This window comes from Hyperolius riggenbachi, chromosome 3 (genome assembly GCF_040937935.1).
Source record: "Hyperolius riggenbachi isolate aHypRig1 chromosome 3, aHypRig1.pri, whole genome shotgun sequence".
NCBI lineage: Eukaryota > Metazoa > Chordata > Amphibia > Anura > Hyperoliidae > Hyperolius > Hyperolius riggenbachi.
The window spans coordinates 369,820,720-369,843,262 of NC_090648.1; the positions used below are offsets into that span (position 1 = coordinate 369,820,720).

At 43.1% G+C, this 22,543-nt stretch overlaps 1 protein-coding gene and 1 long non-coding RNA gene across 2 annotated transcripts in view; one reads left to right on the plus strand and one right to left on the minus strand.

The window, feature by feature from the left end:
- Positions 1–17,784, plus strand: part of LOC137563997 (uncharacterized) — a 40,472-nt gene extending 22,688 nt beyond the window's left edge. Inside the window, exons 2-3 of the long non-coding RNA XR_011030488.1 lie at positions 6,919–7,065; positions 17,615–17,784. This is a non-coding gene — a long non-coding RNA (uncharacterized lncRNA). The remainder of the gene's footprint in view (positions 1–6,918; positions 7,066–17,614) is intronic.
- The window catches only part of STC2 (stanniocalcin 2), a 49,003-nt gene continuing 27,693 nt past the window's right edge, over positions 1,234–22,543 (minus strand). The window contains exons 2-4 of the mRNA XM_068277168.1: positions 16,736–16,878; positions 8,814–9,025; positions 1,234–6,215 (exon numbers count right to left, since the gene is read on the minus strand). Coding sequence (XP_068133269.1) covers positions 5,807–6,215; positions 8,814–9,025; positions 16,736–16,878 — 764 coding nt within the window. The 3' untranslated portion in view covers positions 1,234–5,806. The remainder of the gene's footprint in view (positions 6,216–8,813; positions 9,026–16,735; positions 16,879–22,543) is intronic.

The following is a 22,543-nucleotide window of genomic DNA, read 5'->3' on the forward strand; positions in this document are numbered from 1 at the left end:
CAACTCTTATATTTAAAGGAATTCTGACACGAGCGGAATATGGAGACCGCCATTGTTCTCAATTTAAAATAATAGCAAGGTTACTGGCATTGCAGCCATCCGAGTCAGAGGGCAGGTAGAATACCTGACCTGCATACTTGTCAGGGACAGTAAATTATAAACTGTTAAATAGAGGATCAGAGTGTTACCCAGGTGATCAGAGTGATACCCAGGCAATCAGAGTGATATCCAAGCGAAAAGAGTGATACCCAGGCAATCAGAGCTATTTGCCGGCAATCAGATCGATACCCAGGCGATCAGAGTGATACCCAGGCGATCAGAGTGATACCCAGGCAATCAGAGTGATATCCAAGCGAAAAGAGTGATACCCAGGCAATCAGAGCTATATGCCGGCAATCAGATTGATACCCAGGCGATCAGAGAGATACCCAGGCGATCAGAGTGATACCCAGGCGATCAGAGTGATACCCAGGCGATCAGAGTGATACCCAGGCAATCAGCATTTTGTTTAGAAGCAGGTCAGTAGTTGTGCCAGATTCTTCTTACTTCAACTTTCCTTTGAAGTGTTAGCGTACCTGTGGCTAATATGCTTTAAAATGTGGCTCTTATCAATAATACAGTTTACTGCATTAGTGATTTATACTGGCATGTCCCACCCATTAACAAAAAATATGCACATATTCTTGTCTTCAGTGTATGCTGATAACAATCCAATAAGATGCAAATAATTCTGAGCTGATGCAAATTGTATAATAATTTAATATACAGTACTCAAAATTATTTGCGTCTCACTGGCCATTCCTGCTACCAATACAGGAGGTAACAGCTTTAATTATACATATAGGGCCTGATTACTAAGGTACTAAGGCATTGCCACTGGTTATATCACAAATGATTCAGCAAACCAGGACTGGATTTAAAACAAAATCTGCTACTAGATTATAAAATATTGCATCCTCACATTTGTTATAATATCATTGTGGGGATTGCTGAAAGGTTAGCACATTTACTATTTGCCGCAATATAAGACGCACCTAAGTTTAGAGGGCAAGAACCAGGGAAAAAAATACAGTATACTAAACCTGGTGAGTCCATATTCCAGGAGCGTCTTGTATGTTCTCCCCCAATGATTGTGTCCTCATGTGTCCCCCTTCCCCCCCCCATGTGTCCCCTGCCTCCCTCCCTGTGTATGTTCCTGTGCCCCGTATCTCCCGCTCCCCCCTCCATGTATGTTTCTCTGCCCCTCGTGTCTCCTGCTACACCCCCCAGCAGCACCGGCTCACCTATTCCATGTTTCCTGCGACGACAGCAGACCTCTCCTGTCCCGCACGACTCCTCCTTGTGTTGGCTTCTGCTGAATGTGTCATCAGCTAAAGCCATCACTAGGGGAGCCTTGCAGAACAGGAAAAGTCTGCTTTCGCCATGGGAACCATGCATTAGGTGAGCTGGATAAGGGGTGGGGTGGTGCTGGATAAGGGGTGGGGTGGGGGTTGGCGGGAGAGAGGGGGGGGGGGGGGCAGAGGAACATACACGGAGGGGGGGAGCAGGAGACATGGGGCAGACAATCATACAAGGTGGGACCATGCAGGGAGTTCCCGACGTCTCGGCAGTCGGCGATTCCCTGCATTCGGGATATAAGATGCAGGGACTTTTTCTCCCCTTTTTTGGGGAGAAAAAGTGCATTTTATACGGCAGCAAAAACTGTAGATTTCCTAATATATCAGGGGATGCTTGGAGATTACTTAGTACATCAGGCTCAAAGTGATATGGCAGTATCTTAAAATGGGGCTAAAAATCAATAATGCAAGTATACCACATAATTGATAATGGCTGCATTTTAAGGATGATGATGTTTAGAATGTGTGTTTCAATGGCAAGATATGCTTGCAATTGTAATACAGCTTGCTTCCTCTCCACTCTGGATTTAGCTGCTGGGAAGGTCTGTCAGAACCTTGTGATTTCCAAAGCAGGAAGAACTATTGATCCCAGAATACATTTCCCAGAATCTTTGTATTGCTGTAAAAACCATGTGTCGGCATGAGGAGGTTGGACTTTCTAGGTCATAGGAAGTAGGTGGTGAGCAATTGTAAGACTACAACACTGCTAACAGCAGGTGGAGTCTGGACTTGGTCGGTTTGTCTGATAGAGGATTTGATCTGTATTGGGCAGATATTTGTTCCTTAATCTGTTTCCCTTGTGTACTGGTAACAGATTCCATTGGATCTCTTACCAGATCATGCACTAGGGTGGAAAGAATTGCATGCAAGAGTGTGGGAGCCAATGGCATTTCCCTATTTGAGTTAATAATAGCAGCACTGAGGAATGAATCCTCGTGTTCTGTCATCCATGACATTGACTCTTTGGGGACGAGGTGGACTATTTTATAGAAAACATTTTAGGAAAAGCAGATATCTATAGATAATTTGTTCTAGCAGGGAATAACTTGGGCAGATCAGACTACAGGACTGGTAATAAAGCACTTTGCTTACAAACAAATTCCCTTAACTCTAAAATGTTGTCACATGGTTTAATTTACTTAAGCCTCATACTCATAATACTGTCACTTGCAGAGATCGGGGCTTGTTCCTTTAGGCAACAATTTGGGGCCCGAGTGTTATACAGGTAATCTAGTAGGCTATGAACTGGTGACACGTCTGTTGCTATGGAGCGGGGAAGAAGAACAATGCAAAGCTTTTTTTGGCAAGCAGAGGTTGGACCCCACTAAAGATCTAGCATGCCTGACCTTGATCACTATGTGATGTCGGGGTGCTCCTGTACACACATTAGATTCTCACCCCAGGCTGGCTTGGCTAACTTTAATCTATATGTGAGAATACACAGCTTAAGGTTGGAGAATAGTGGGAACACTAAAGAACATAAGCAGTCACGGATTGGATGTTAAATCATTGCCTGATATTAGGTGGAAAAAGTCTGCAGCCCTCACCTGTGTGGTATCAGAATAGAGAGGAGATGCAGATAGTAAATTATAAGCCATCTAACCTGAAGTGATACACATGTCTGCAGTGGGAGCGTTCCCCACCCCCACTAAATTTTTTTTACAGAATTTAAGTTCTTGTACTTTCCAGCAATTTTGAGTATATTGTGATAAGACCCGGGTGAGGGTTGTAACATCAAATTCAGATAGAAAGCTCAGTCCAGTATTGCTAGGTCTCTTTTATTATTATTTGTTTCCCATTATTTTCCAACCTTAGTAAAACAACTCAATAGAGTTCACAAAAGGAGCAAATAACTTGTAAATGGTGTGAGATTTAGTAAGCAGTTTTAATATAATGTATACATCTTCCCTTCTGAGTGGTCATCACAAGGCCCGCGAAGACAGGACTGGACAAATCCCAGGAGTCAGGTAGCTAAAACTGATGCAATATTTGTTGTTAGCATACAGTGGAGCAGAGTTTAGTCTTGCCCCGGCAGCGCTGGGCCCGATTCAAATCCCAACCAGGGAAATAGTCTCCAGGAGTTTGTATCTGTCTCCCTGTGTCTGTGTGGGTTTTCTTTGGGCATTTCTTGTTTCCTTCCACATCTCAAAAACATACAGATAAATTAATTAGCTTCCCCCCAAATTGGCCATAGACTATGATGGACATATGACTATGGTACTGATTAGATTGTGAGCTCCTCTGAGGGACTGTTACTGACATGACTATATAATCTATGGAAGATGTCAAATCTTCATATATAACGTAAATACTAAATAATAATAACCTAATCTTTTCTATTGCTTTTAGTGTTTTCTGTCCCCCAAAAAGTGCCTGAGGGTCTGTGACTTAGGCCCTTATGCAATTCACTTTTTCACCTGACTTTTCTCCCAGGAGATAATTTTTCTTCTTTGATTTAGAATGACTTTTTAGCACTTTGCGATGGAAAAAGTACCAAAAAGTAGGAGGGAAAGTACTATTAAAATTATTTTGAGTATTTTTTTGCTTTCTGCTGGTTTAAAAGACATTTTATTAACAAGTTTGAAAATTTCAGCTAGGAGAAAACGCAGGTGAAAAAGTTAATTGCATATGGGCCCTAGAGTGATAGGCCACTGGACATTTATTTGTCTACCAATGCTTTAGTGGGCCAACATGCTTAAATGCAGTAGGGCAGATCTATCAGTGCCAGAAAAACTGGAGCAAAACTAAAACGAATCAGACATGTCCAAGCAGAGTCCTTGATTTGGACAGTATCTCCACTTTTGCTCCAATGTTCCTCACACTAGTAGTGATACGTCTACCCTTCTGTACCTACAGCTCTTCCTGTCCAGAACCTGAGAAACTCATTACTGTAAGGCCCCCTGCACACTGCAAATTCGATTTGCGTTTCTGAATGCTATCAAAACAAGAAGAAGAACGCAGAAAAACCTGCAGCATGCAGTACCGATTTAAAATCGCTAATCAGAATCACATGTAAAATCACATGAAAATCGCAAATCGGAATCAGAATCACATGTAGTGTGCAAGATCCCTAAGTCCGGAAGGAAAGGGACATTACAGTATCCAAAAATGTCTAGCTTTTGTGCTTATGAGCACTATTACTAACCACTAATGATAGTAACTCTAGTCTATGATTTATGCTGACTGCAGGTTCAGGGTGTTCCTCAGATAACACATGCTCTCTGGAAACAAAGTCAAATGGATTGTATGATGTTTGAAAATGCTCGTACCACATAGATGTAGTTTGATTGAACAAACATTGTACAATTAGGCTGCATCTTCTGTGACCACCATGACATTTATGTTAGAGATTAGTGATGTCACCCAAATAATGGGAAATCTATAGCCGTTTTTTTTTGATGAACCAAGAGCGAGTAAGTAGCGTGCACAGAGCCTTACTGAATGGATCTATGTACATACATATAAACAAACACAGACATACCGTATACTTGCACAGATTGTCTCTCAAACACACATAATGGCAGCAATATTCATTACATAAAGATAAGGAAATATATCCTTGCAATAAGAAATAATAATTCTAGATTATGCATGCTGAGGTGATCTGTTGAACTACTAGACATTCAAAGCTTTCTATGGACTTGTCTTCTGGGCAATCACACTGTCCACAGTGTTTTGTACCCACAACGTCCCGACCGATCTATTGACAGTGTACTTTCCTAGCGTTCTAATATATGATGGTTCTTTTATGCTCAAATGCATGCAGATTGGGGGTTACCATGTTAAAGAGAAGTTATTTATAGAATAGATCGATAGCAATTCCTGTGCCAGAAAGAAGGACACAAAAGAACTACCAGGGGTTGGGATGTTGAGTAACATCAGCTGCAAAATAAATATTCAATATATTATCGCTCATTGCGATAAACAGACATATTACAAAATCCATTGATCTTGCAAGTAGAAGTAACATTCAGCCTCTTGTCAGTAGAACTCCGTGGCTTAGACAATTAGTTATAAAATGGGTGATCAGACATTTCTTAATCTAGTTAAAGATTTAAATACAGTTTAACATCTCTCAGCATTGTCTTTACATTTTTGGTTGTCTACATGTAAGTAATTTATGACCAGCTAGGCTGCTTTTCAGATTCGAACTATAATTTTCTCAAACAATATCTCATGTCTGCAATGTAGAGTTATGAAATGTCCTGAAAGGGTTCCTAGCTTATGTCATTCGTAGAGTTCTGCTCCGTCCTCTCCTTAGGCGTTTGAGATAAAGCTGCTGGATCTGAGAATGCACATTAGGCAGAGCATTGCCCTGTTACATGGTAAATGCCTTGGAATGTCCACACAAAGGGTATGATAGGCTTCTCAGTGGAAGGAAAAAAGAGAACGACAGTGAAGGCACTGTTTCACCTTCTGATGTCTGTCAAACCAGCCGGTTTATCTGAGCTTTCTGTAGCACCAAATGCAACTTTGTTATTACTGATCGGTTTTCCGCGTGCGTTCGACTGTGATTTGATGTTTTTCTCATTTTTTGAGGATCTTATGCCATCTCTTTCCAAGTCAGACAGAAAAGTTGAATCACTGTGACTGCGGATCACCTTGCCCAGATCTCCCTTGATAGGGTCTCCTTGCTTTTTGGCAGGTGGGGCAATAGACACAATTGTACCATCTCCTTGCATAGCAGAGGTGCAGAAACTTAAAATGTAGCAAAGACTTCCCCAGCTCTGAGCACACTGAGTCTGCACACTGTGAGTGATTGCATCTTTCACCTCATCACCACAAGTCAGCAAGATGTTCACCAGGTCAACATAGAGCCTACGGAAAGAACACATTGAATGCGTTAAGTATAATTTTTAACCATTATTAGCTTAAGAAAAATTCTACGATGGAATAGATTCCATAGATGCTACTTTGGGGGTCTACCTTTTTAAGATAAGGCACTCCAGCATTGAAAGCACTTGGACGGACACAGATATCAAGGACAGAATTCTCATAAAGTAGTATGTACATTCACCCTGACCACTATATGGTATTTAGTACAGTTCTTTTTTTTTATATATCCCTTAGTACATCTAAGGCATAATATTAATATCTTTAGATTTTCCTTTATAGCAACCCTTTTACTCCATAAGGCTGCACAAAAAGTTACTCGCTGAACATTAAAACTGCAAATACACTAGCATGTATAAAACCATTGTAGGGGTCTATATTCTCCACTTCCAGCACCTTATGTGTAGCTGCTATAGCGCCTCCTTCGCAAAGACTAAATGGTTCCACCCCTTGATGTACATGAGACAATGCTTCTTATTTTGCTCCACATACTTTATACCTAAGTGTATACCCATTACTCTGTCAGAGGTGGGTGCACCTCCAGTTTTCTGCAGAGGCCTTAAACATCACACTGTGGGATCAAATTTCACTTGTTTATCCCCTTTAAGATTAGAATATGACAAATAGCAACTGTAGGCCTCATCTATAATGTAGGTGACTGAAGCCAATGTATTTTCTCTCTTATCAGCTAGCTTCTTCCTTTCCAGTTATTAGAGGGCACAATATGTTACCAGGGCACATCATAAGCCTGACCGTGTGCTGGGAAAGGAGAAAATGTTGTATGCCAACAAAGCCCTCATACAAGCCTCCAAGTGTGCCTTCCATCATTTCACAAGTAAGGAATCAATTGCTTACAGTTTGTTTGCAATGAACAGTAAATAGTAGTGTCTTATGTTTGTAATTTTCTTTCCATATTCACATTTCATATGCGCATACAGTTTCTATCATCTAGGCATATACAAATGACTGTTCATAAGACTGCACACGCCATTCCCCAATGCTGAAAATGCCTATTATTCATGTAGGAGCCTTACTTGGCAGTGTGCATTATTTTCAGTTACGCAACACAGACCCTACCTGGTGCTCAGTGATACTGATTAAAGTGTGAAAACCTTGACTTACAATACAAGATGGAGCACATAGCAGCTCTCCCTGTAACTTCCTGTGCAATGCAGGTCTCTGTCAAAAAGTAACTGAGAGCAAAGCTACAAGGTGGAACTCCCAGAATGGCAGGGTCCTGTATGTGTACATGGCTAATTTCCTCCTATGAAGGTCCTGTATGCGTACATGGCTAATTTCCTCCTATGAAGGTCCTGTATGTGTACATGGCTAATTTCCTCCTATGAAGGTCCTGTATGTGTACATGGCTAATTTCCTCCTATAAAGGTCCTGTATGTGTACATGGCTAATTTCCTCCTATGAAGGTCCTGTATGTGTACATGGCTAATTTCCTCCTATGAAGGTCCTGTATGCGTACATGGCTATTTCCTGCTGTTAAGGTCCTGTATTTGTACATGGCTAGTTTCTTCCTACGAAGGTCCTGTATGTGTACATGGCTAAGTTCTTCCTTTGAAGGTCCTGTATATGTACATGGCTAATTTCCTCCTATGAAGGTCCTGTATGTGTACATGGCTAATTTCCACCAATGAAAAGAAGTTAAGACTTACATGCTATGTACTGATTAAATTAACTTTCTCTTGAGTTTTCTCTCAGTAGATTTTTTTTTGGATTAACCTCAAAATACCTTTCAGCGTCTAACAAGTGCAAAAAGTTAAAGAAAAGTTAAGCTTCATTTCAGACAACTTATTTTACGTTAGAAGAAAAGTTAACTAAATCAGGGCCTATGCATACTTGGGTTTGGAGGTCCCCGGGGTATAGAATGGAAGAGCGCTCAGAGCTAAGTTATGTGACATTGAAAGACTTCTTGAAGTGACATGTTCACTTAAAGCATACCTGAAGCCTAAAAATAAATCAAATAGAAAAAATATATAAACTAAAAAAACAAACTAGACACTTACCTCAGTAGAGCCTCTCAATAGTCCTGAGGCTTCCCCAAACTTCTTACACCCCTCTGTTACATCGATGGGCCTCTCTGTGCTCTCGGCCATGTACAAATGCAGCCATACTATGGCCACTCTTGTGCAGTAGCACAATACTGCTCATCTCTTTTCCTTCATACACAAGCCGCTTTGTGCTACGGCACAGGCCGTATTCACACTTTTGCAGTACTGCCGCTCTTGTACATTGGTGGGAGCGTGCCCATGAAGAGAAAGCTGGTCCCAGGCAGCAGCAGATGGGTTAAGGAAGATGGGGGAAGCCTTGGACTACTTTGAAGCCTTAGGTAAGCATCTGTTTTGTAATAATGTTTCCTTACAGGTTTACATTAGCTGGCTTGGATCTGTACTTTTCTTTGTCATGAAAAATACATTTGTAGAATGGACAATTTTTGGAAAATATGTGCAGTAAGACTGGATTCATATTCCAAATGTCAGTTTGGTGCTCTTGGCCACGGCTTTAATTACACAGGGAATTCCACAAAATGCCCCGTCAATGCTGCAACACTCTTTGGATATCATCACTTACTCGTGTAACAGGAGGTCTTTGAAGTGAATCATCTCCACAATGACTTGAACATTATCCTTGGCAGCAGAGCAGAGGTCGTGCTTTGCATAGCATTCCTTCTGGAGCTGGTGTACCATCTCTTTAATAGCAGGGCACTTACGACTGATGCAGCTGAATTTGTGTCTCAGTCCATGAGCTTTGCATTTAAGAGCATCCTTGATGAACGATTTCCCCTGGAAAAGAAAATATATAACATTAACAAAAAGCACTGCTATTGTAAAGTTCATCACAGGCGTGTTCCATGAAGTATCACAGTGCCTGTTGTGAGTAGTGCTGCTCGGATACCCCTTTACAAAATCCGGATCTGATTCGTATCCTGATACCCAGATATCCGATCCGGGTCGTATATCCGATTTCAAAATTTTCCAATCCGAAACGGATATCCGACCTCGGTATCCGGCGGATTCGGATAAGTGGCCTTTAAATTGCTTTAAAAACGTTTTTTAGGGTAAATGAGGCATGTATCATCATTATTTTTTAAAGGGGAACACTAATTGATGATGTGGGGCCTTAAAATCCGCCCCCCCCCCACTCAAAAAAAATGGCTATCAATTAACATCAGGCCTAGGTTCCAGACAGCAGTCGTGCAGCCCACATTGTGTCCAAAGTCCAACCGCACAACTGGGACATGACAGTTTTCAGCCAAGACACCTCTAAAAAAATTACACAACAATTGTGTTTTGGGCTAAATATAGGTGGTATCAGCACAGCAGCAGTGGCCTGTGGCACCCTGGCGGTGTGAGCAGCACAGACAGCAGGAGCAGGGCAATGAAGCAGGTGTAATGTGTGCCAGGAGCATGCCGGACGTGGCACGTGTTACTTGGCACATGGAACGTGTCACTTGGCACGTGTCACTTGCCAAGTGCCACGTGTCAAGTGACACGTGGCAAGTGCCACTTGACACATGCCACGTGACATGTGCCAAGTGCCGAGTGACAGTCAGACAGCAGAGGAGAAGACACTAGTGCACACTAACACTAACACACTGGCACTGCTCAAAACACAGCAGTTCTGTAGAAAGCTAACACAGTAGTAGTACTACTACACTAACAACTACTAGCACTGACTGCAGTACTACAGTACTAACTACACAATAACACAGTAATCCTATCCCCTAATCCCTAACCTAACTAACCTATACTGTACCTAGCTAAGGCTAATAGCTGGCCAGCAGGCAGCAGCTGGCCTGGTCTGTGCACAGTACACACACACAGACACATAGCAGCTGCCTGCAGCACACACTCTGACTGTCACACAATGACATCAAGCTAATTAATGATATAACAATAGTGTAGTGATAGTGAAGGGGTTAATCACTGAACAGGTTTCGGTTTATCACTGTGTACAGCCCTTGCTAGGCCAGCAGCACTGGAGTACACACTCTGACTGTCACACAATGACATCAAGCTAATTAACAATTTAACAATAGTGTAGTGATAGTGAAGGGTTTAATCACTGAATAGCTTTAGGTTTATAACTGTGTACAGCCCTTAGTAGGCCAGCAGCACTGGAGCATGTCTCTCAGTGAGCATTCAGCAAGCTAAGACGATATGTCTCATCATGGCAGCCCTCCTTATTATACAGGGGGGCTGGCCAGTGTTCCTTTCTGTGATTGGGTGCCAGGGTTTAGGCTGGGAGCCCTCTGATTGGCTCAATGAGGTCAGGTGGGGCTGGCCATCGTTCCCCTCTGTGATCGGTTGCTAGGGCTTCTGCTGGGAACCCTCTGATTGGCTCCAGGATGTCATCTCCTTAGTTACAGTGTTTCGTATCTGGGTATCCGCAATATCCGCGGATATCCGCTTTATGTGCCCAAATATCCGCAGATAGCCATCCGGATTTGGGCCCAGGTATCCGAAATCCAAATCCGGTCAGATAGCTGAAAGAAGGTCGGATATCCGGGTTACCCGGATATCCGGGTTACCCGGATATCCGGAATCTGGATGAGCAGCACTGATTGTGAGGTCTGATAAAACTAACAACACATTTTAGATTTTTGTCACCCGAAAGGACCTTTATAGGTTGTTTCCGACACCACTTTTTGGAACAATCACTGTACAGACACACTGTTTAGCTCCAGGCTCTATGCTGCTTCCTTTGAAGTTGCTGAAAAAACAGTAGCTCTGACAAGAGCAATCCACAAGGTGGATAGTCAGAGACAAGGCCAATGATGTTAGAGGTCATCTATACTCACTTCAAACTTTCAACTTAAGTAATGATTGATAACATCTACATCCAGTCTCCACCGCAGTCCACACACCTAACGTGCGTGTTCTGCAACGTGCACAATGTGAATCCAGCCTAAAGGTAAGTGTAATTTACACCATTAACTGCTCTCTTAGCATGGCATTTCCCAGAGTGAATAAGCATTAGGTTTAGTGAATTTTAGCTGAAGTTCAAAATTAGAGTGTACTTATGCCAAGGGGCGTAACTACAGGGGAGCAGCCACTACAACTGCAGGGGGGCCCAGAGGTAAGGGTCGGGCCCCAACTTCTCAACTTCCCTTTCTCTGATACTCCAGGTGTTTTTGTGGCTACATGTTATGGATGTGAAGATCCTGATGGCCACAGTTGTTTTATGGCCTTTGTACAATGGCCCCCAAGGCTGTGAGGGTCACCAAGGGGAGGCAAGGGAAGTGTTATGAACATTAAGGAGGCCCCATACACAACAAAAGGGCCACCTGAATAGCATTTGCATAGGATGTGATAAACCACTAATACATCAGAAAAGAAAAGCCATCTATGCGGCAAATAAATGTATATAATCAATAAAACAATTATCTCAAAATATATAAATGTTTATTATTATTTAATGGAAAACGATCATATAAAAACAATTAAAAACATACAGTACAGCACATGAGGACGTGAAAAATAAACTATCATAAATATATTATGGTTACATAGATTTTCCAGTGAAAAATATCTATAAACCTGGGGTCTGGCGGAAAGACAAATATACATATAATTGCCTGAGCCACAAAATACAATATCCACACTTAGCCAAAATACATAGAAAAATAGTGATCCAAACAAAGTGGATAGTCTATATATGTATATAAGTATACTAAGTACGCGTGGACAAGGAGATTGGGCACAAGGCCCCCGCAAGAGTGAAAGAGAAAAAGGTGTCTTACCAGAAGGGTACCCCAGGAGATAACCGTCCGCTGTGCTGTGCCTCACATGTATCGCAGCTAACCTGCTGCTTCTTCAGAGGATAACGGAGTACTAACGTCTTCTCCATTAAAGAGGATCTGTAACCTCAAAAAATCCCCTGGGGGGTACTCACCTCGGGTGGGGGAAGCCTCCGGATCCTAATGAGGCTCCCCACGCCGTCCTCTGTCCCACGGGGGTCTCGCTGCAGCCCTCCGTGCAGCCGTGACATAATATTTACCTTCCTGGCTCCTGCGCAGGCGCTCTGACGGCTGTCGGCTCCGAACTACACGGAAATACCCGATCGCCGTCGGGTCTGCTCTACTGCGCAGGCGCAAGTTTCCGGCGCCTGCGCAGTAGAGCGGACCCGACTGAGATCGGGTATTTCCGTGTAGTTCGGAGAGGAAAGCAGCCACAGCGCCCCCGCTGGAGCCAGCAAAGGTAAATATTGAAATTACAGTCGGGCCTGTCGCCGGCTGTTCAGAGGTCTGCAGCGAGACCCCCGTGGGACAGAGGACGGCGTGGGAAGCCTCATTAGGATCCGGAGGCTTCCCCCACCCGAGGTGAGTACCCCCCAGGGGATCTTTTTCATGTTACAGAGTCTCTTTAAGTACAAGCACCGCCGCCGCTACCGCCCTAACTGTTTGCGTGACGTGGCCACGTCATGCCGACGCGATGGCATAGCGCGTCATCACATGACACGCTTATCCAGTCGCGTCCACTCTAATTACGTAATGTTGCATGCATGGACGCATAAATGCATTATGCGGCGGCGGTGCTTGTACTTAGTGCAGCGGTGCTTGTACTTACATGTGAGACACAGCACAGCGGACGGTTATCTCCTGGGGTACCCTTCTGGTAAGACACCTTTTTCTCTTTCACTCTTGCGGGGGTCCTTGTGCCCAATCTCCTTGTCCACGCGTACTTAGTATACTTATATACATATATAGACTATCCACTTTGTTTGGATCACTATTTTTCTATGTATTTTGGCTAGGTGTGGATATTGTATTTTGTGGCTCAGGCAATTATATGTATATTTGTCTTTCCGCCAGACCCCAGGTTTATAGACATTTTTCACTGGAAAATCTATGTAACCATAATATATTTATGATAGTTTATTTTTCACGTCCTCATGTGCTGTACTGTATGTTTTTAATTGTTTTTATATGATCGTTTTCCATTAAATAATAATAAACATTTATATATTTTGAGGTAATTGTTTTATTGATTATATACATTTATTTGCCGCATAGATGGCTTTTCTTTTCTGATGCATTAAGGAGGCCCCATCAACGTTTTGCCGGGGGGCATGATTTGTAGTGAAGCCCCTGCTTATACCTCAATAAATAAGAATACGAATATACGGATACATTTGCAAAAGTTGTTCTGCTACAAAATTGAGCTTTTCAAACAATTTTGAATCAACACTATATCTTGTCAGTGATGAGTTAAAGAGGAACTGCAGTTAAAATACTATAATGAAAAAAAAGTGCTTAGTTTTTACAATACTTATTTATAGAAGATTTAGTCAGTGTTTACCCATTGTAAAATCTTTCCTCTCCCTGATTTACATTCTGAAATGTATCACATCTTTACTGCTGGTAGGTTGGTTGGTTGGTCAGCTGGCCCCCGTCGCCGCCTGCCTTGGTCCTTATCCGGAAATGGGGTCTCGGGGGCTTTTACCAGCATCTCTATCTTGACTATTGCATTTTTAATTGTATGTGTTGTGTGTCTATACTCTGTCTATGCCATGTGTACCACAAATAATTCCGACTACGGCTCTTGCTGTACTTGGCGAAATAAAAACTGATTCTGATTCTGATGTCTGTGGGAGGAGATGCTGCTTTTTTGGCAGTTGGAAACAGCTATTATTTCCCACAATGCAACAGTGTGATTTCAATACCTAGGTCAGGGGTCTGCAACCTTTAAGACATAAAGAGCCACTTGGACCCGTTTTCGAAAAGAGAAAAAAAACTGGGAGCCGCAAAACCGCAAAACCATTATAAAACAAATCTAACACTGCATATATCAGCAGATATGACCCCTATATGCACAATCCTTCAGCAGATATGACCCCCATATGCACAGATAGTTAGCAGATATGACCCCCATATGCACTGATCGTTAGCAGATATGACCCCCATATGCACTGATCGTTAGCAGATATGACCCCCATATGCACTGATCGTTAGCAGATATGACCCCCATATGCACAGATAGTTAGCAGATATGACCCCCATATGCACAGATAGTTAGCAGATATGACCCCCATATGCACAGATAGTTAGCAGATATGACCCCCATATGCACTGATCGTTAGCAGATATGACCCCCATATGCACAGTCCTTCAGCAGATATGACCCCCATATGCACAATCCTTCAGCAGATATGACCCCCATATGCACAGATAGTTAGCAGATATGACCCCCATATGCACTGATCGTTAGCAGATATGACCCCCATATGCACAGTCCTTCAGCAGATATGACCCCCATATGCACAATCCTTCAGCAGATATGACCCCCATATGCACAGATAGTTAGCAGATATGACCCCCATATGCACTGATCGTTAGCAGATATGACCCCCATATGCACAGTCCTTCAGCAGATATGACCCCCATATGCACTGATCGTTAGCAGATATGACCCCCATATGCACAGATAGTTAGCAGATATGACGCCCATATGCACAAATAGTTAGCAGATATGACCCCCATATGCACAGATAGTTCGCAGATATGACCACCATATGCACAGATAGTTAGCAGATATGACCCCCATATGCACAGATAGTTCGCAGATATGACCCCCATATGCACAGATAGTTAGCAGATATGACCCCCATATGCACAGATAGTTCGCAGATATGACCCCCATATGCACAGATAGTTCGCAGATATGACCCCCATATGCACAGATAGTTCTCAGATATGACCCCCATATGCACAATCCGAGCAGATCTGAAAAAAAAAAACCATTTACTCACCTCATCAGAAGACCTCCTGTCACGATGTCCTCCTGTCCCGACCTCCGGTCCCGACCTAGTGGCGCGCAACTCCCACGATGCTCTACCTACGTCACGTCCTGCCTGCAGGGCTACGGGAAAATGGCCGCCCGAAGCCCTGCATGGCACTGGTCCGGCGGCCCCTCTGATAGGCTGCCGGCCAGCAACAACGTCACACGCGTCACACGCGTCACACGCGTCACACGCGCCCCGCAGCCTGTCAGCCACTGACACCGGAGCCGCCTAGGAGCCGCGGCGAAGGAGAAAAAGAGCCGCATGCGGCTCCGGAGCCGCGGGTTGCCGACCCCTGACCTAGGTGCTGACAGGGCCGGGCCGAGGCATAGGCTGGAGAGGCTCCAGCTTCAGGGCGCAGTGTAGGAGGGGGCACAGAATTCATTCAGCTGTCATTCCTAATTGTGTTTGAAGCAGAAATAAATAAGAAAAGGGGATACATGGCAGTGACTGCAAGCCAGATAACTAGATATTAAGGTGTTGGGGAGGTTGTGGGCCCTGTGGCGCCTCTTAGTCTAATAGCAATCAGTGTGTGATGACTTTGATGAACAGAGGCGCCAGCAGAATAAAAACAACAATTAAAAGTTTTAAAATATGCTGGGGAGGCAGTGGTGGACTTACCTCGGAAAGCAGACTAGACTACCTTTGACAGAGGCGCTATATGTGCTACCTGAGAGCTACTGTTTTGTCCCCTGTTTTATTGCCTGATGAAGCGGGCTTGGTCCTGCGAAACGCGTTGCATCTATTGGGGTACTAATAAAGTGTTTATTTATGTCAGACAAGTAGTCTAGTCTGCTTTCGGAGGTAAGTCCACCACTGCCTCCCCAGCATATTTTTAAAACTTTTAATTGTTGTTTTTATTCTGCTGGCGCCTCTGTTCATCAAAGTCATTATAGTGTCCACCCTTGGTGGAAGGGGGACCCACCCCTACCTTTCTTCTATCTACAGAGAGCGACTTCTTAACCCAAAGTGAGGACAGGTCTAATCTCCTCACCTGCATTCACAGTGATTGCCTCAGCGGTAACCCTTGTTTGTGAGTATAACCTTCTCACATTACATTATCCACTATTGTCCTGAGCATACTACACCATATTGGGCTCTCGGTGTCTTTTTCTAATCAGTGTGTGATGGCTGGGGTGGCAGGGATGGAGGGGCGCACTTTGGTGTCTCAGCCTTGGGTGCTGGAGGACCTTGTCCAGGCTCTGGATGCTGATATCACATTGTGGGAGGGGTTTCAGCACAATATCGGCCACACAGAGCCCCCCTGATGATCTGTTTGAGAAAAGGTAAAGATTTCTCATGGTAAAGGGGGTATCAGCTACTGATTGGGATGAAGTTCATTTCTTGGTTAAAGTTCCTCTTTAAAATGGATTGTACTTTTTCTTCAGCATTTCCAGGAGGTATAGAAAGAGACAAGTATTCCAAATACACAATAGATATGGTCACTGAGATTCTAATGTGTCTGGCTTTCATGCAAATGTTACGCAGCTTAGAACTGGGTTCATCCAAGTTGGCACCGGCATTTTATTGGCAAAATTCCAAGCTGCATACAATTTGCATTAATTTGCACCCAAGCCCCAAAAAATCTCATTGACCACCTTCAATATACAATATAAATAATATTTTTGGTGAAGTACGCTTTGAATACCTAGATAAGTGCATAACATTTAAGGTTTCATGGTACAGATGTAATCAGGTCATCAGTTTATTACCTGAGCATCAAATTTGCCAGCGTTGTGCAGGAAGGTCATACAGATCTCATGAAGGCCACGAATTTCACAGGAGTTGTTTTCAAAGCATTCAAAGACTCCGCATCCCACATCGCCAGCGCTCACTAGGCAGTGCTGTATCTCAGCTGTGGTGAGGGAGAACATTGTGTCAAAAAGGATATAACAACAATCATAACAGCAAACCAGTAACAGCAGCCTGATAAACGATTATAAGGAGGAAGTATATCACTGGCATTCATCTGATCATTCTTTGAACAAACACCATAGACTTTACTGAGTATATTACATCTGTACATTGAATGGGAATGATTCACTAAACTCTTCTCATGAAATCTGTTTTTCACTTCATCTATATAAAACATTTTAAAGCAGCAAGGACAGCCATACTACCCCAGGAAAAAAAAACACATATATGGGCAGCACGGTGGCATAGTGGTTAGCGCTCTCGCCTTGCATCGCTGGATCCCTGGTTCAAATCCCAGCCAGGTCAACATCTTCAAGGAGTTTTTATGTTCTCCCCGTGTCTTCGTGGGTTTCCTCCAGGTACGCTGGTTTCCTCCCATAACCCAAAAACATACCGATAAGTTAATTGGCTTCCCCCTAAATTGGCCCTAGACTAAAATATACATGCACTACACAATACATACATAGACATACGACTGTGGTAGGGACTAGATTGTGAGCTCCTTTGAGGGACAGTTAGTGACAAGACTATATATACTCTGTACAGCGCTGCGGAAGATGTTGGTGCTATATAAATAATAATATTAAGTAGATAAATACTTGTTCTACTTCCATAATATATGTATTGTACTGTCCATGTTTTGATTTCAGCTAATGTTTTTTTTTTTTTTTTTTAAGCAAACAAAGAGAAAACAAGACAGGCATTTTCCCATCTTTGCTGCCTCTGACTGAAGCCAATCCTGATGTCATTTCCTCCCTTACTCTTTTTCTCTCTCCTAGAAACTGCACTGTCATATCTAGCCCGCGTTGTAAACACATGTGAGTACAACATAGATTGTATTTCAGCAGCTTTTGCAGAGGTGTGAGGTGTATTTCCCTTCTCAGCCTCGCGTCACACTAAACTGCCCTCAGACAATCAGTGAGGAGCAGGAATGTGGTAGGGGAGATAACAAGCTTCACTCTCCTCTGCAATGTACCAGAATAGAGTCAGGATGACTGATATAATATTCATTACAACAAAAACATTTATGATTATATTGGAATGCTTGCAACAGGCTGTAGACTGCATAACACAGAGCAGTGGGTAAATGGAATTTGATTTTGTGGCTTACAATCCCACTTTAAGCAACTAACAAGCAAAAAGTGTTAAAAATAAGGCGAGAAAAGTAATATTGAAGTTAAACAACTAATTTTGAGTGTGTTTTTTTTTTTTTTTTGCTTGGAAAGTGTTGAAAATATGTTTTATAAGGTGAAAAATAAGTAAAAAGAGATAATTTATGAGATGTTTTGGGAATCAACCAACATCTCTTAGCTCACAAATCACTGGTGTGCTGCTGGTGGGCTCTAAGTTTTCCATGTTGACTCAGGAACACAGGCTGCCATAAGGCTTATTCTGTGATGACAGTAAATTCATTTTTTCACAGCCAAATACTCCACTGCTTTTATACTTGTTACTGGCCTGTATGCTGCACTTTATGACATATTCTGGGAACAGCTGAGCACTAGTAGGCACACATAGACTTACGGTTAAAGCCAAACTCAATCCACAAGTAAACAAATTCAAATAGCAATCTGGTTGATAGGTGAAAAAAAAGTATCCACAGTGCATAGAAGCAAAGGGTTGGAGAAAATAATACTTGATGGTGAATACAGCTTGCTCTCTGTACTCCGCAGATTTATCTGGCGGGTGGGTCGATCAGGTGTGATCATGTTGATCCTAATACAACAACAATGAAACATTTGTAAAGCGCTTTTCTCCCATAGGATCCAAAGCGTATAAGCTTGTTTCAAATCAGTACATAGTGATGTGTACGGGGGAGAAGTTATGTGATCATAAATGCCAGACTAAACAGGTGGCTTTTCAGATTTATTTAAATGTGTCCAGGGTTGAAGCTGTCTTGATTAAGTTTGGCAAGGCATTCCAAAAGGTAGGGGCAGCATGACAAAAAGCGCTGCCTTGAAAGGTTTTTAGTTGGACTCTGGGGGTGGTCAAGTTGGATCCTTTGATCTAAGATTGTGGGAGGTGTGACGCAGTTGCAACTTCATGGAAAGACAAGACCCCACTTTTCAAAGAGGAAGCCAGCAAACTGCAGGGGTCTTGTATTTGTATGGATAGGTGTACTGATCCAGGCAAGCAAAGCTATAAAAGTTTTTACACTGGAAAATGCAGTGCCAAAAATGTATACCAGTACTAATTATTTACACTGAGTCTGTCCACGCTACACTAGCAGTTGTGTTGCATTTCATTCTGTTTGCGTGCAGATACCACTTATCTTGATAAGTGTAATGCACTTAGCTTCACACATATATTGACATAATGCGTGTCTAGTATACATCCAAAAAAGTATTCACAACGCACCACTTTTTCCACATTTTGTCATGTTATTCCAAAAGGTATTCACAGCCTTTGCCATGAAGCTCAACATTGAGCTTGGGGCAGCATGTTTCCCCGGAATATCCTCTAGAGGTTTCTACAGCTTAATTGGAGTCCATTTTTCCAAAATGCACCCGAAGGACTCTCAGACCATGAGAAACAAGATTCTCTGGTCTGATGAGACAAAGATTAAACTCTTTGGTGTGAATGGTAGGTGTCTCGTTTGGAGGAAACTAGGCACAGTCCTTGACCAGGCCAATGCCATCCCTACAGTGAAGCATGGTGGTTGCAGCATCATGCTGTGGGGATGTTTCTCAGTGGCAGGAACTGTGAGACTAGTCAGGGTAAAGGGAAAGATGACTGTAGCAATGTACAGAGAAATTCTGGATGAAAACCTGATCCAGAGCACTCTTGAACTCTGAGATGCTGGTTCATCTTTCAGCAGGGCAATGACCCTAAGCACACAGCGAAGATATCAAAGGAGTGGCTTCAGGACAACTTTGTGAATGTCCTTGAGTGGCCCAGCCAGAGTACCAGAATCCAATTGAACATCTCTGGAGAGATCATAAAATGTTTTAACTATTTTATTGCTTGCTGGTGGATTAAAAGACATTTTATTTATAATGCAAAAATATCACCTCAAAGAAAGCCTAATATATCTGTTTTTGTTGATTATAAAACAACATGTGATGCAATTATCAACCCCAATAATACAGCAGAAGAACTCTAAATACCCCAAAAGTTAACTAGGTTTGTGAGAATAACACAAGATTCCAAAAGCACATATTTAGAATGAGCTCTCCCGAGACAAGATGACCTGAGGGCCAGATTTATCAAAGCATTACCGACAGTTTTTTCTTCCAAAACTGTTCTAACCAGCAGAAGAACAGTTCTGCATGATAGTAAGAAACTTCTCAAAGCCTATGTAATATCGGCAGTTTAGCGTGGATTTCTAGAGCTGCACTACAGTTAAGAAAAGTGCAAATCCATTCCTTAACTGCTGCAGATTAAGAAGTGCTCCTTAGCAGTTCTACAGTGTAGGCTAGATGTGATTTGTGAAGCTCTCCTCCCCCTCACTCAGAGCTTGCTGACAGCAGGTGTGTTGGTTATCTCAGCAACAGCAATTCCCATCACACACTGTACTGCCTGAGAGACCTTCCTAGCTCCTTCTATTCCTGACAGTTTAAGAAGGAATCTGCACTATCTAGTGATTTCTTAGGCTGTCTGAGACAGTTCTTCACTGATTTCTAAAAACCTCCTAATATTTTGTCTCAGACACTCTTGATAAATCTGGCCCTGTCCCGTATCTTTCTTAAAATTGCATTGGAGAGAATAACTGGAGATTGGGATAAACCCAGGTGGAACATTACAAAATGCAGCATCACAATACCTGGTTTATGGCAACAATATACATCTGTTAAACTCAAAAGCACTGGTCAAAGTCTTACTAGAGGAAGCCTCATCTACTGGAGGAAGCCTCCTTCATAGCTAAATGATAAATCAAGGTTGATAAAATGAAATGCTTGGTAACTGACATGATATAGTGGCACTCAATGAGGAGCTCGATCCCAAGGACAACAGTTGTGGAATGAGCAATGGAGAGGGGAGGAGGGATGCCATGCACGAACTAGTGACCAGTGGTCTGCATAACAGGATCAAATAAGCTCAATGCTCTCATTTGTCATTTATTGACCTGTCATGCTGGATCACTAAACAACATAATGGGGCAGCTGTATATATGCTGCACTCTTTGCTGAGACAATCTAAAGATGGATTTAGTCATGGACTATGTAGTGTGTGTATGAGTGATATTCTTTAACCACCTTGGCGGTAATGACGAGCTCAGGTTGTCCATTACCGCTGCGGTTGATTGCTCAGCCCCTGGAGGGTCTTTTTTAATAACATTTTCTGTGGGGTGTGTAGCTAGCACTTGGCTAGCTGCATCACACCCCCCCCCCCGATCGCCGCCAGCCCACTCTGATCCCCGCCAATCGCCGCCGAATACATACGCCGCCCTGGAGCCCGCGAGGCCTCTCCATATCCTCCAGGGGTCGCAATGGCTGCGATTGGAACAGTGCGATTGGAACTGCACATGACGTCATGACGTCAGATGTAATGCCCGATCGTCGCCATAGCAACGCTTGAAGTTATAGCAAAAGTCTCGGCCATTGCGGGATTGCGGCCAGGTAAATATCGCCGGCGGCAATCGGAGGGGGGAGGGGGGGGGGGGCAGTGCCGGGGGGCTTGGGGGGAAAGTGTAGCTAGCCTAGTGCTAGCTACACCAACTTAAACACATTTTTTTTTTAAAAAGCCACCCGCAGCCGCAATATATTGAACGCCAGGGCGGTTAATTAAATGGTAATTAGAAAACTGTTAATGCATCTCCTGGACCTGGCAAGCATGTTTTGCATATTTAGTGTGAAGGGGGAATGTGCAAACTGTCCCTTTTTATGATAATATATACTAAATTGACTGGAAACATAATAAACTACCTACACGTTTCATAATTAGCCTTAGATAAGTTAGTTTGTAACATATGAGTTCATGATTTTTCAAATATTGGGCCTGATGCCCTAAACTCTAGTAAAGTTGCAGTGCGCAGGAAGCGCACAGCAATTTTACTGTTACTAGCGCAGGGGGCACACCGGCATTTAGCACCATGAGCGTTACCAGGTTAAATGCACATTGCTATGGTAACACGCGTTAACTGTAGCAACGTGCACATTACCATGGCACTAATAGGTTAATGCACGGTGCTCTCCTCGCATTAGTAATGGCAAAACTTTACCGGAGTTTAATCTAACAGGCCCATTAAGCCTTGTTATAATGAACTGATTTACAGGATTAGCCCCACGAGCGCTGTAATAACAGTGCAGGAGATTTGGGCACAGCCGGTGCCACTACAGACCGTAATAGGATTATAGTGAGTAACTTCGGCGCCATCAAAAGACGGAGCTGAAGTTACTTTTAAAACACTGTAATTCGGCCTCCAGCAATAGCTGGAAGACAAATTACATCATTCCCCACTATCCACGTGGACCTGGAGGGGGAATAGTATTTAACGCCACCGGGACTTGCGCAGCAGCAGGATAAGCCGTATACCGGCTGTATCCTGCGCCCAAGTCTCCCGGCTACAATTTTATACGTATGCCAGCCCCTAGGGTATACATGTTGAGAACTTGTGTTGTGTCCTAAACTAAGTTTGTATCAAGCTCATATATGCTAAGAATAGT